The following is a 13,780-nucleotide window of genomic DNA, read 5'->3' as shown; positions in this document are numbered from 1 at the left end:
GCGGCTCCTCCCCTCATCCCTCTGCTAGCCAATCTGGTGTCTCCTTTCCCTCGTCTCCTCCCTCCGGCCCTGATGCATCCGAATTCGCCACTCCTGTCTTCGCAGCTCCTCCCCTCTCCTGGCCAATCTGGTGTCTCTTTTCCTTCATAGCCTCCCTCTGATCCTTTTCTATTGGCCCAGATGATTTCCTCTCCTTCCTCGCGCCCTATGGCTGTTCTTCCTTCGGCACTTTATCTACAGATCTCTCCTCCTGCACTCTGCTTCTACCTCGGTAGGTGTTTGTTTTGCCCTGTTAATGGCTTTCTATCTGCTTGATTCCTCGTTGCTGAACTCTGCCTGGGTCTCTGACTACTATTTGTGCCTGCCTGTTGACCCAGCATGTACTCTGAGTACTGCGAACTCGTAGCGCCCGTGCTTGAGACGCGTCGCAGTTTCCAAGGCAACACGGTGACATCACCGGAAGGCTTCAGACATTACAAACCGGGCTTCAACTTCCTGGCAGTCAGCTTCAGAACGTTGGAGGTGCACATTATTATAATAGATCTGTGTGGGCTGCTTTGTGGAAAGTACATTCTAAATGTATCGATTTTAGGGGTGTGTTACGTCATGGAACGGTATGACTGGTAGCGCTATAGAAGTGATTTATAGTAGTAGTAGTAGTACTGCAGTTGGCTTGTAGAAGAAAGGAGAGATTTTTTTCCCCCTGGTTTGAAGCTCTCAAATTATGGCATTTTAGAAGATGGAGCACAGGCCTCTGCCTCAGGTTTGTTTATTCCACAGCACATTTACCAGTTTCCTGCAATCTGTGGCCTCAAGCTGCCGCCTTCTGCAGTATTGGGTGTGGTTGAACTTTGATTCTTTCCTCGCTTGCAGTCATAGGAACACTACCTGCCCTCAAGAAAGAGCTCATTTCAGAGCAGAAACCATTCCTTCCTTTCTCCATTTTTTGTTCCGATTTCAATAATGCGGATGTAATTTCCGTGCTGAAGAATAGGTGTGTTGCCAGGATCTGTGTTCCTGTCCGTAATAACACCTGGATTCCTCTGAATGTAAGTTAACTTATGGAAGCAGTCAGGAAGGAATGGTCTCTGTTCTTCTTTAACCGGCTTTGAGCAGAGAGTATGATTAGAGAAAGCAATACACTAACAACTTTTTGTATTGTTTGGTGCAGATAATCTAATAAACATAGACCCTTTTACTCTCCTCTCCCCAGGATGCTCCTATTCTTTCTCTTCTTGCCCTAATTGGAATATCCTCCTCGCTCCCTATTACAGTGTTAGCTGATAATGCCTGTCTCCCCCCTTCTCCTCCTCCTTATTCCTCTTCCTCCAGTGCTATATTAACTGAGAAAGATCCTTGTCTTTCTCCCCTACCCCAGTACAGTTGTAACTCTGTAAGCCCATCTGCTCCTCCTGCTCTCCTCTGCCCCATGCAGCTACTGTATAACTGAATATTATTCTCCTCCTCGACCCCCTAATACATACCCTTGTGTCCTTCCTCCTTAACCTTGCTTGTAGATCCTCTTTCTCCCCAGTTCTGTTGTAACCTTGGGAAACTCTTCCCCTTCCCTTCTCCTACTAATGTTCTAATAACTTGAGCCCAACCTCCACAGAGCTGTAATAATCCAGGTTACTCTTCTCTCTCAGCAGTGTTGTGGCTGTGTGAGGCATGATGGATCGGCTGTACCTTCAGACTGGATTACACCGACAAGCTGCAGTGGTGTATTTGGCAACTGGATACTGAAATCCTGGAAGCTTGGACCTTTGCTCTTTTCCTATTATAATCCAAATTCATCTTTCATTTTTTATTTTAAGTTTGCTCCATCTCTTCTGCACTCATGGTTTTTAAGTTCTCCCCCTTCCCACCCATACTTAATTGGCATCTTCACATTTGACTTTTGCCCGTCCTGATGGAGAGGATTAGCTGGCTTAGTAAGCTGAATCCCCGCGGAGCTGGAAGTCGGGCGAACCGCAATGCCAGTCTGCAGTCACCTGTGACTGCTGACCCTGAGACCTGCCTTATGGTCTTTAAGAACCACTGGTCACAGGTAAGGAAGCCTCACAGGCAGCTGTCACATTTCATATCTTTCCACTTAAAATTTTAAATGCTTCTTGTGAGATGTAGTCTGTGCACAATGATGTTAAAAGTGCACAGTGCAAAAGCATCATCTTGACAACAAGACATCAAAAGAAAATGTAAAACATTAATAGAAAACAACTAACACTTTACAACCATTGTCAGAAAAACAATATCGTGAAGGAAATGTACATTACAGACTCCTAGGGGAATTCTGTGCAAAATTCTTTAAAATTTCTGAATAGTTATGGTAGTATATTTTTGTGCAGATTCTCCTATCATGAAGCCTAAAGCCTTCCTCAGGACTGAAGTCTCCCCTGCTGTTTCTTTCCTCAGGCTTCAGTCTTCCCAGTTCCGTCTCACTCTACATTTCTGTCTTTCTGTAACTCCCAGCAAAACCCTTAATTTTGTCTCTGTCTTCCCTGCACTAGTACCTCTTCCTCTCCTTTGTTCTCAGGCACACCACACTCCCACCTCTTAACCCCCCCCCCCCCCCCCAACACACCCATCCTTGCTTCTCCTCCTCTCCCCAGCTTTCAGTTTTTCCACTCCACTCCTCCCCCTTTGCACTACTTTCAAGCTTGAATCCCACATACCAATCACACTCAGCTTCTCCCCCCCCATATCCCTATGGCAACACTCTGCCCCCCCCCCCCCCATGACACTCAACATTGCTCTGCCCCCCACTGCATACACTTCAACCTACCCCGCTTGAGCTTGGCTTGCCTTGCCTCTCCCCTATTCCTGCCCCATTTGCATGGCAAGAAAAGTGGTCCACGACTGTACATCGGACTGTGTCTTCCTCTACTGGCCTAGACCCATGTGCTGGCATTTGTATAGCCCCACAGTTCAAATAAGCAGTTGGTGCTAGGCCAGCAGAGGAGGATGTGACCTGACGTGCAGCTGTGCACCACCTCCTCTTGCTGTGAGATGTCTACGGTGGAGGGGGTGAGGGATTGAGAAGAGCCATGGATGCCAGTGCCAGTTCAGAATTCTGCACTGCACAGTTGCATAGAATTCCTCCAGGAGTAATAACATCCCCCAATTCTGTATAAAATTATCCCATGACCTAAAGTGGTGCTAGCACTCTAGTATAAACTACTTAGGATTTACGCCATAACTAACAGGTACAAGTTATATGTTAGATCCATCTTTAATTCTCCTACAAACCAAGTTAATTTAGTACATTGTTACAAAGGTGTGCAGGAAAAACCCTCGTATTGGACTTTACCAGATCTCAATAACAAAATGAAGGTGTACGTGGACCTTGGTGTTCTGCTTGGGTGTATCACTTCAAGTGTTCTTTCAACAAAGGTGCACTCATAACGGCAAGATTGGGCTTTTTTCTTGTCCATTATCTGTTTTTTTTTTTGGCAGTGATTCACTACCATAGTCCCATGGCAAATAAGTCATGGGACTATGGTAGTGAGTCACTGATACAAGGGCTTTTGATTCCCAGCAGATAACAGTGCATGTCCTTATGTAATGTAGCAATAGCCTGCTAGAAAGGGAAAAAGAGGATGTATGCTGGGTAATCATTTCCTTATAATTTTGTTGAACCAGTCCAGATCTCTATGGGTTATGTCCCCTGACTACAAAGGGGAGGCAGACACTTGAAGATTCCAACGATATCAGTATAACAGGTGATGCAACCAAGTACATTCCAGTATTTCTTTTCCTCCAGCAGATGGTGCAGGAGGATTGATGCAGTCGTTTCTCTCTTGTTTTTTTCTCAGCCTTTGGGCCAGAGACCCTAAGCTTCAGGCTACATTGGCTCTGAAGTCTTGCCAGCTCCTTCCAAGGATCTGAGCCACAGCCAGACCACTGGTTGTGGTAGAGAAAGGTTATTAGTTCCTCCTTGGCGACTCAGAGCCTCAGCTTATGAGCCTTCGCCCCATGTGACGCACCGTGTTGGGGTTCATGGGACCACGCATCAGGGGTAAGTCCCCACCACTTCTTCCCTTTTCCCCCAGGCTATTAAAACAAGGTATTTGAAGCTGGTGCTTTCCCTTCCCTGACGAAGAATACAGTTAAAGAAAGACAGGAATGGATTGGGGGGTGGGGGTTATCACAGGGGGACAAAATGGCAGGCTGAGGCTGCCTTGGCTGTTGATCTTGTTCAGTCTGGTCCCAGGAGAGTGGACGCTCAGTCTGATAGTCTTCTCCATGATGGTGGAGCACTGGGAAGTTATGGTAGGGAGTCTCTTGTGGCCCAGCTGGATGTAATGCATTTATTTATTTTTATTTAATTAGCTTTCAGGTTTGCAGGTGGAATGTAAAAAATATTATCTTAGTGGTGTACGTTCAGTTACAGTAGTAGTTTTCTGTGCCTGGGGTGCGTACAATCTGAGTTTGTATATGAGGAAATGGAAGGTTTTATTTATTTTATTTATTTATTGCATTTGTATCCCACATTATCCCACCTATTTGCAGGCTCAATGTGGCTTACATAGTTTTGAAAACATTGTCATTACAGGATACCAAATACATTTCGTATTGTGTAGAAATTAAGTGAAAGAAGAAAGAAGAAGGAAGGGAGTGGTCAGGGTAGGAGGTGGGCTTTCTTGACTGAGTGGGTTGGTGAGGTGGACTAGTGTGGCTATCGTTTCTCATTGCCCAAGATCACAAGGAACTGCTGTAGGATTTGAACCTGGCTCCTCTGATTCTCAGCCCACTGCTCTAACCATTAAGGTTCTTCTCCACTTATGGGTAGTTAAGATGATTTGACCCCCACTTTGGGCAGTGGTGCCCTTAAGGGATCTAACTTTGGTTTTGTCATCCCTCACTGGCCCCATTCTTTAAACCCCTTTGGTGGATCTTCCTGAAAGATCTCATACTTAAATCAGTTTTCCTTTTGACTGGGTATTTGGCTATAAGGATTTCGGAGCTACAGGCACTTCCTTGCAGATTCCTTTGTGTCTTCTGATACTGTTTTCTACATTCTCTCCTTTTCTACTGAAGGTGGTGTCTCCTTTTCATTTGAACCAGATGGTTTCTCTCCCTGCTTTTCAGAGGTCCTATGTGTTGAGACTATCGCAAACATTTAATGAGCTGGATGTTCACAGAGTGTTCCTCTGCTATTTGAAGGTCATTAATCCTTTTTGGATGTCAGATGTCCTTTTTGTCCACTCATGTGGTCCTCGCAAGGGACACATGGCTGCTTTGAAGTGTTCAGTTGCATGCTGGATTAGGTTGACTATTGATTCAGTCAGCCTACGTTCTCAGAGAAGAAAAATAAGGTTCCTCAGACTTGGAGCTCACTCTCCTGAATCATATGCTTTGTCCATTGGCCCAAAAGACATTTTCCGGGCTGCAACATGGTCCTCCCTCTATTCTCTTGTCAGATATTAGAAGCTTAATGTTTGTGATAGATGGGGCAGGCCTAGAAGATATTGTGTCTTCCTGTTGCCCTGTGAGATAAAAGCTCTGGTACATCCTGTGGGTCTGGACTGGTCTAGCAGATAAAGATGATTTGTTCTTACCTGTTAATTTCCTTTCTTTGAGTCATGCTAAACTAGTCTAGGACCCACCCTGCAAGGTTAAGGTATTTGTAAAGTTCCAAGACCCTAGGTCTGCCAGTCATCTGTATCTAGTCAGTTTTGCAAAGTAGCCGCATGGTGCCTCTGTTCCTGGGTTCAATTCAGTTCTTTTGTTTTTGTCTCCGAGTTGCTTTGGCATTAGTATACTAGAACGTTTCTGGCTGCACCACCTGTTATACTGATGATGTCACTGGAATATTCAAGTTTCTGCTTCCATCTGCTGATGGGGGGGGGGGTCATAATTCATAGATCTGGGCTAGTCTAGCAGAATTCAAGGAAAGGAAATTAACTGGAAAGAACACAGTTTTCATCTTATTAAATTAGTAACATAGTAGGTGACAGCAGATAAAGACCAAAATGATACATGTAGTCAGCCTAGCCTAGTCTGCCTTTGAATAGATGGGCCTATGCATTCCCATATGGAATAGGACACCCAGATCTCCTCATCCAACCTTTCAGACTAGCACCACTGCCTTTTAGAGTTGTAACTGCCAAGCTAAGCAAGATGTTCCCAATGTTTTCTTGTAGATTAGATAGCTTTAACTATCATCAAACAAAAAAGAGGAACAAAAACCTCCCGTAAAAAAGCAAAGAGAAGGGAACGGAAGGAGCCAAACTCCACAAGTCAGGATATCATAAAATGGTTCAATTAACAAAAAGTCTTCAAGAGACAATATCCAATCCGAAAAATGTACAGTATCCAAGGAATCATAAACAAGTGGTGTACAAAGGTACTTCAAAGTACATCAATGACCCTACACTGCAGTGTTTTGGCAAATTGCTTTCACGGGGATCTTAATCGGAAGTACTCATTATACGTACGTTATCTCAAGAAGCTCTGGTGACAGAGACGCTGCTTTTTCTTAACAATTTTGTAGTGGTTTTCAGCGATATATCCGGAGCTTCCTGTGATAAAGTACATATAATGAGTACTTCCAATTTAGGACCCCTAAGGAAGGCAATTTACCAAAACACTGCAGTGTAGGGTCATTGATGTACTTTGAAGTACCTTTTTACACTACTTGTTTATGCTTCCTTGGATATTGTACATTTTTCTAAAGATTGGATATTGTCCCTTGAAGACTTGTTGTTAATAAATTGATCTCTATACATAAATAGAGAAAGCAAGTATAGCTAATGTAGGTTATTAAGGAGTAAAAGACCTCAGGAGTTTGTCTCTTCCTTGTGAGTGGTGTTTTCACCGAACTGCAGATGAACTTCTTCACCGGTCTTAAAAAACCTCCTGCTGTAGTTTTCTTCTAATCAGAATTGGTGTTCCCAAAAAAGAGATGCCAGTTTACAGGATTTCCACCCTGGGTGATTCTTGATATACTTTCTGTAGTACAACCAAAATGGTTTGCATGTTACGTGCAGATACTTTTTCTGTCCCTAGTGGTCTCACGGTCTAAGTTTTTGTAACCTGGGGCAATGGAGGGTTAAGTGACTTGCCCAGGTCCACTGCGCAAACCATTAGGCTACTTACACTGGGGCAAAAGGGAATGCAGACATGGAGGGAACAGGGACAGATTCCAGGGGTTCCTTGGGTGAATCTCTTCATAAAGGCTGTTAATAAATCCCAATAAATAAATAGTCGAAGGTTCTACCTGGAAAATTGGGGGGAGGGGGATACTTGATAATTTTTTAAGTGGATGCTAAAACACTTGATGAAAGAGTCTCATTTTCTGTAACATGACTATCTCGGCAGGAATATGAAAAACTTAAGCAGGGGTGGGGAGAATCGTTTTACTCCTCAATATAGTCAGAGCAGGGGGATGGTTGTACTGATTAAATGTAATATTCCATTTGTGATTTGTGCCATGGGCTGAAACAGAGGGAGAGGAAATGGGAGACTTGACACAGGGAGGAGATATGATACAGGCTAGTTCCCTCCTGAAAAGAGTATTCTTTATTTTACTTATTGGGATTTATTCATCACGTTTATGAATGGTGGTGTACATCAAGTACAGAAATATGACAAATGTCTGCAGAATACGAATGATACCATAATAAACAGCATGGAAGAACATTATCACATAGAAATGATACTCAAGATGTCACCACAATACAATGAAACACCTTAATAGTCACACAGAAGCATTAAAAAAAAAAAAGATAAGATGTTTCAATATATTTTACAGCATAATAGGTAGACAAGGGGAAGAGTTGTTTGCTGTTTATGCTAACAACCCAGGATGAGATCTTCCCATTGTGCAGCAGCCCCCAGCATTAGCTCTTGGTGAACAGTATTGTGAGTTAGTGGTGCTTCACTGTGCTCAGCTACTAGAAATTTCTGTAACAGGAACATCGGTGCTATTCTGAGTGGTGGCTAGTCCCAAGAAGTAAGGCATTATGCTAGGAAGAAAACCCATTGGTGCAGCAGGCAATCCCAGGTTGGAGGTGGGAGGAGAGTCTACAGCTGGTTATTTGGCAAAGTCTTCTCCTGTATGCAAAGATCTTGGTTATCGGTCAGACATTGCTTGTCAGATGTCATCCGGTTCCATCCAGCTGTTTGGATAAGAGGAGTGATTTTCAATGTGGGTTAAGCTTGTTGAGTTGCTACTGCCTATGTGTTTCTTCTGCCTTTATTAGCTTACATAACAAAGGTTTATATTTGTATTTGTCACGCCTGTATCTGTATCTCATATGTGTAGGTGCTCAGAATACTTGAGAAGAGGAGCTCCAAGCTGGAACAGGTGGCCTCCGACGATCTGAGTGCTGTGCGAAACAACACATACCAGATGATGAACTTGTTAGCTGAGGACCGGCCACGAGATGAGGTGGCCATGGGTCCCATTCTGGGCTTTGTGGTGTCAGAAAACATCCTGGAACGGCTGCTGCACTGGCACCTACAGTGGGACTTCAGTGAGGAGAAGAAAGTGGAGCAGCTGAAGCTGTACGAGATGCTTATCAGCCAGTCACGGCAGCCTTTGCTGAGGCACAAGCCAGTGCTGCAACCACTGGTGACTCTGCTGAGCACCTTCTCACCCCAACCAGCCTCTCCTGTCCTGGAGAATAATCTGGTGCTCTTGCTGAACCAGCTGTGTGTCTCCATGGCTAAAGAACCATCAATTCTGGAGCTCTTCTTTGCCAGCCCTGCAGAGCAGGGACCCACCAACCTTATTATCTTCTCCCTCCTCATCCCTTTCATCCATCAGGAAGGGGGCATCGGACAGCAGGCCAGAGACGCTCTACTCCTCATCATGGCAATGTCTGCCAGCAATGAGATGGTGGCAAAGTACATCACCGAAAACTCCTACTTCTGCCCGGTTAGTACAACCCAGTTCTACTTTAAAGAGAAGCTTTTCAGCTCAGGCATAAAATAGGAAAATTATGTTCACAGACAAGATGGTGGTGGATGCATGTAGGAACACCTCAGAGAGGTGCAGGAGGTAGAGTAACAGAATTCAAGAAGGCCTGGATAGTACATTCACATTCAGTTTTAAGGATCTTATAAAACTAAGGAAATGACTGTAGGCCTCAGTTTACAACTACATTGGGGGGTTAAAGTTTCCCTAGAAAAAATGCACAGACAAAACCTTAAGCAAAAAATGCTGCTGGATTTCACCTTATCCTATAATGTATGTTCATGCAGCACCAGTGACAAAGAAAGGTAAGCCCCACGCAGAAAACACCAGGAAGCACCAAGCAGGGTTGTTTAATTTTCAGTCTGTTTTCATTGTTTTATTATTATTATTAGCATTTGTATAGCGCTACCAGATGCACGCAGTGCTGAACACCTGATACTCTGTAAGGCAGAGACAACATTCTACAAGAACTTTAAAAAACCATCATAGGTCTCTTAAAGCAAATAGAATGTGGTTCGGAGCTCAACATCTGCTCTGCTCAAATATCAAATCTTGAAACAGTAGAAAACGTTTCCATATTTATTTTTCTCATCCCCTCCTCTTTCCTGCTCAATGCACTCAATAGGTGCAAATATATCACAGAACTATTTCTTAAAACTTGGGTGCAAGGATCCTAGGCTATTTTTAACAGTTTGGTATAATAAAGTTTTATTATTTATGGTTTCCTGCTTGGTGTGTCCTACAATTTAATTTGCTTATTGTACACTGCCTTGTTTGGATCTGTAAGTAAACCGTACCCTTGAGGCAAAACCTTTCTCAGCACTTTTTGCAAAGGGTTTTAACCTGAGCAGTTTTTCTGTGTGATTTGTTTTTACCAGAAGTGGTAGCAAATTAAAGCCCCAGAGAAGATGTGTACAATCTATTGGATATTCAGACCTCCAGTTATTTGTACCTGATCCCTATATTGCCTGAAAGACTTTGACTGTTTCTTCCTGTTTCTCCATTTTCCTGTCTCTCCAGTCTTTTCCCTCTGTTCCTTGGCTCTGCCATATTTTATCACACCTGTGGTTGCATATAATTGCATTAAATCTATATATGTCTAAGGGGCTGAGACCACTAACACAGTCTCTTCGTTAAGAGAGTTGAGAAACATCCTGTAATGTTCAGATTTCATACCATACCAGTATTTGGGTAAGGTTGATTGGAAATGTTCATGAAAGGTTGTTTTGTTTTTGTTTGGTTTATATATAACACTTTCCACTCTAGCTCTGGAAGTCACTGCCTGTTTTACAAATTGCAGATAAATGTTTTCATAGGACTTGGTGGAATTGACTGTAAAATTCTAAAGCGGTGTGTACCAGTGCATACAACCTCAAATTGCTATTTGCAAAAGCTTCTGCATGTATGTGGGGTGGGGTGGGTGGTATCAGTAGCCCTGATTTGAGAAAAACACAGATAGGATTCTAAAAAATGATTCTGGTCCATTAGTGACATTTCAGTACCCTGAGCCCTCCAGTCCTAGAGGTGACGAGGAGCGAATACTGGGATACAGAGCCTGTCACCTCTAGGACTGATGAACTCGGATGAGCACGGGTACAGAGCTTCTCACATCAGGGATTGGGCACAGGGATACAGAGCCTCTAGGACTGGAGGGATCGGGGGATGGGCACAGGGATACAGAGCCTGTCACCTCTAGGACTGGAGGGATCGGGGGATGGGCACAGGGATACAGAGCCTGTCACCTCGAGGACTGAAGGGCTCGGGATGATCACAGGGATACAGAGCCTGTCACCTCTAGGACTGGAAGGATCAGAGGGTGGGTACAGGGATACAGAGCCTGTTGCTTCAAGGACTGGAGGGTTCGGGGGTTGGGTACAGGGATTCAGAGCCTGTCACCCCTAGGACTGGAAGGATCGGGGGATGGTTACAGGGATACAGAGCCTGTTGCTTCAAGGACTGGAGGGTTCGGGGGATGGGCACAGGCATCCAGAGTCTGTCACCTCTAGGACTGAAGGGCTCGGGATGATCACAGGGATACAGAGCCTGTCACCTCTAGGACTGGAAGGATCAGAGGGTGGGTACAGGGATACAGAGCCTGTTGCTTCAAGGACTGGAGGGTTCGGGGGATGGGTACCGTGATTCAGAGCCTGTCACCCCTAGGACTGGAAGGATCGGGGGATGGTTACAGGGATACAGAGCCTGTCACCTCTAGGACTGGAGGGATCGGGGGATGGGCACAGGGATACAGAGCCTGTCACCTCTAACACTGGAGGGCTGAGGGGATGGGGACAGGGATACAGAGTCTGTCACCTCTAGGACTGGAAGGATCGGAGGGTGGGTACATGGATACAGAGCCTGTTGCTTCAAGGACTGGAGGGTTCGGGGGATGGGCACAGGCATCCAGAGTCTGTCACCTCTAGGACTGGAAGGATCGGAGGGTGGGTACATGGATACAGAGCCTGTCACCCCTAGGACTGGAGGGATTGGGGGATGAGCACAGGGATATACAGGTCTTTTGCCATTCAGTCCTAGAATTGACAAGCTCTGTATCCCTCCACCCCCCAATTCTCTAAGACCTCCAGCCCTAGAGGAGACAGGTTGTGAATTACTGTTTCCATCCCCTTACCCTCTTGTCCTAGAGGTGACAGGCTCTGAATCCCCTGCTGTCATCTCTAAAGCCCATTAGTCCTAGAAGTGACAGGGTCTGTATTCGTGTGGCCTCCAGTCCTAGAGGTGGCATGCTCTCTCTGCCAGTCCATGCAATGCATTCTCTTCTTGCTGTTTTGAGCTGATTGTACACACACACAAAAATAGTTAGTCCTGGTCTTTAAAGGAATCCTGTTTCTTTAAGAGTGGTTAGTTGCTGAATGGGCTCTGGCAAAGTGTTGTTGATTCAGCAGAAATGGTTGAGAGTGTTTGGTTCCCTACCCAGTCTCAATGGAATATCTTGGAATGTGCAGAATGTCTTGAAATATGAAATAATTCCTTCCCTTTTCCTTATAAAAACACTCTTCCTACTAATGTGCAGCTCGCTATGTCTGTGTGATTAGAAGCCAAGGTTGTTGATCTCTCTACAGCAGGGATTTTCAAACCAGTCCTTGGGAGACACAGATTTTCAGGATATCCACAATAAATATGTATGAGTTAAATTTGCATGCACTTCCTCCATTGTATGCAAATTTATTATATATTCATTGTGGGTATCCTGAAAACATGACTGACTAGGTGTGTCCCAAGAGCACATCTACTCCTGAATGTTAGTGTACTAGGCAATGCAGACTCTTCCGTTAGGAAGCTGGAGCCAAACTGAAAGAGAAAAGGAGCTGCATGATACGTATTTGTTACTCCTGGGAGAATTCTGCCCCACCTGGGCAGACCTGTGCAAGCACCGGTATCAGCTGCTGTCCTCAAGCTCTTTCCCCATCCCCTACAGAGATCATGTGGCAAGAGGAAGTAGAATAGCTGCACATCGGGCTGCTTTGTCCTCCTCTGCTGGCCTGCTAGACCTGACTATCCATTTGAACTGTGGGGCTATACAGAGGCCTGCTCACGAACAGTCAGACCTCAGCAGGAAGTAGCCCAATGTGCAGCTGTCCACTTCCTCCTCTTGCCACACAGTCTCTGTGGGGAAGATGGAAAGAGAGATTGAAGGCAGCACCGTGAGGATGGGGGTAGGGGGGTGGGACAGATAAAGCTCAAAGTGTGTCTTGGGGGTGTTGCGCTATATGTTAAAGAGGGAATTGAGCCAAAGTAAACATTCTGCATGAAACAGCAGCGTGAAATCCTTATGGATAGAAATTCCATGTCTGAAGGGAAAGGGTATACTGGTGGGGCTATACCACTGTCTGACAGGACAGAACAAACAGATAGATGAAGAAATGTTAGCAGAAATTAGGAAAGCTAGCAAATTTGGCAACAGTAGAATAATGGGTGATTTCAGTTACCCCATTGAATTGAAGCGGTGCAAAGAAAAGCTACAAGAGTGGTATGGGATTTGCGTTACAAGACGTATGAGGAGAGATTTGCTGACCTGAACATGTATACCCTGGAGGAAAGGAGAAACGGGTGATATGATACAGATGTTCAAATATTTGAAAGGTATTAATCCGCAAACGAACCTCTTCCGTAGATGGGAAGGCGGTAGAATTAGAGGACATGAAATGAAATTGAAGGGGGGCAGACTCAAGAAAAATGTCAGGAAGTATTTTTTCACAGAGAGAGTGGTGGATATTTGGAATGCCTTCCCGCGGGAGGTGGTGGAGATGAAAACAGTAACAGAATTCAAACATGCGTGGGGTAAACATAAAGGAATCCTGTTCAGAAGGAATGGATCCTCAGAAGCATAGCAGAGATTGGGTGGCAGAGCCGGTGGGAAGAGGCAGGGCTGGTGGTTGGGAGGCGGGGCTAGTGCTGGGCAGACTTCTACTGTCTGTGCCCTGAAAATGACAGATACAATTCAAAGTAAGGTATACACAAAAAGTAGCACATATGAGTTTATCTTGTTGGGCAGACTGGATGGACCGTGACGGTCTTTTTCTGCCGTCATCTACTATGTTACTATGTTATTGACTGAATAAATGTCACATCAGAGAGTACTAGGGAGGTATTTATTCCCTGTTGTGCATGCCATGACAACAGCAAGACTGGATTACTGTAATGCACTCTACAATGGTCTCACTACAAAGGGTCTGCTCCAGTTGATTCAGAATGCACAGCAAGACTCATAGAAGGTTTCAAGCGACGTGACCACATCACTCCATTTTTGCAAAAATTTCATTGGCTACCAGTACAATACAGGGCTAAATTTAAAACTCTGTCTGATCTTCAAAGCCATTAAAGGAAATGGCCCCGAGTACTTGA

General features: G+C 44.8%; 1 protein-coding gene across 1 annotated transcript in view; it reads left to right on the top strand.

The window, feature by feature from the left end:
• The window catches only part of FAM160A2 (family with sequence similarity 160 member A2), a 139,562-nt gene that overhangs the window by 56,893 nt on the left and 68,889 nt on the right, over window positions 1-13,780 (top strand). Inside the window, exons 2-3 of the mRNA XM_030199864.1 lie at window positions 1,647-2,047; window positions 8,267-8,881. Coding sequence (XP_030055724.1) covers window positions 1,910-2,047; window positions 8,267-8,881 — 753 coding nt within the window. The 5' untranslated portion in view covers window positions 1,647-1,909. The remainder of the gene's footprint in view (window positions 1-1,646; window positions 2,048-8,266; window positions 8,882-13,780) is intronic.

This window comes from Microcaecilia unicolor, chromosome 4 (genome assembly GCF_901765095.1).
Source record: "Microcaecilia unicolor chromosome 4, aMicUni1.1, whole genome shotgun sequence".
In the NCBI taxonomy this organism is placed as follows: domain Eukaryota; kingdom Metazoa; phylum Chordata; class Amphibia; order Gymnophiona; family Siphonopidae; genus Microcaecilia; species Microcaecilia unicolor.
The sequence above is the reverse complement of the archived record's forward strand: the minus strand, read 5'-3'. Positions and strand labels throughout refer to the sequence as shown.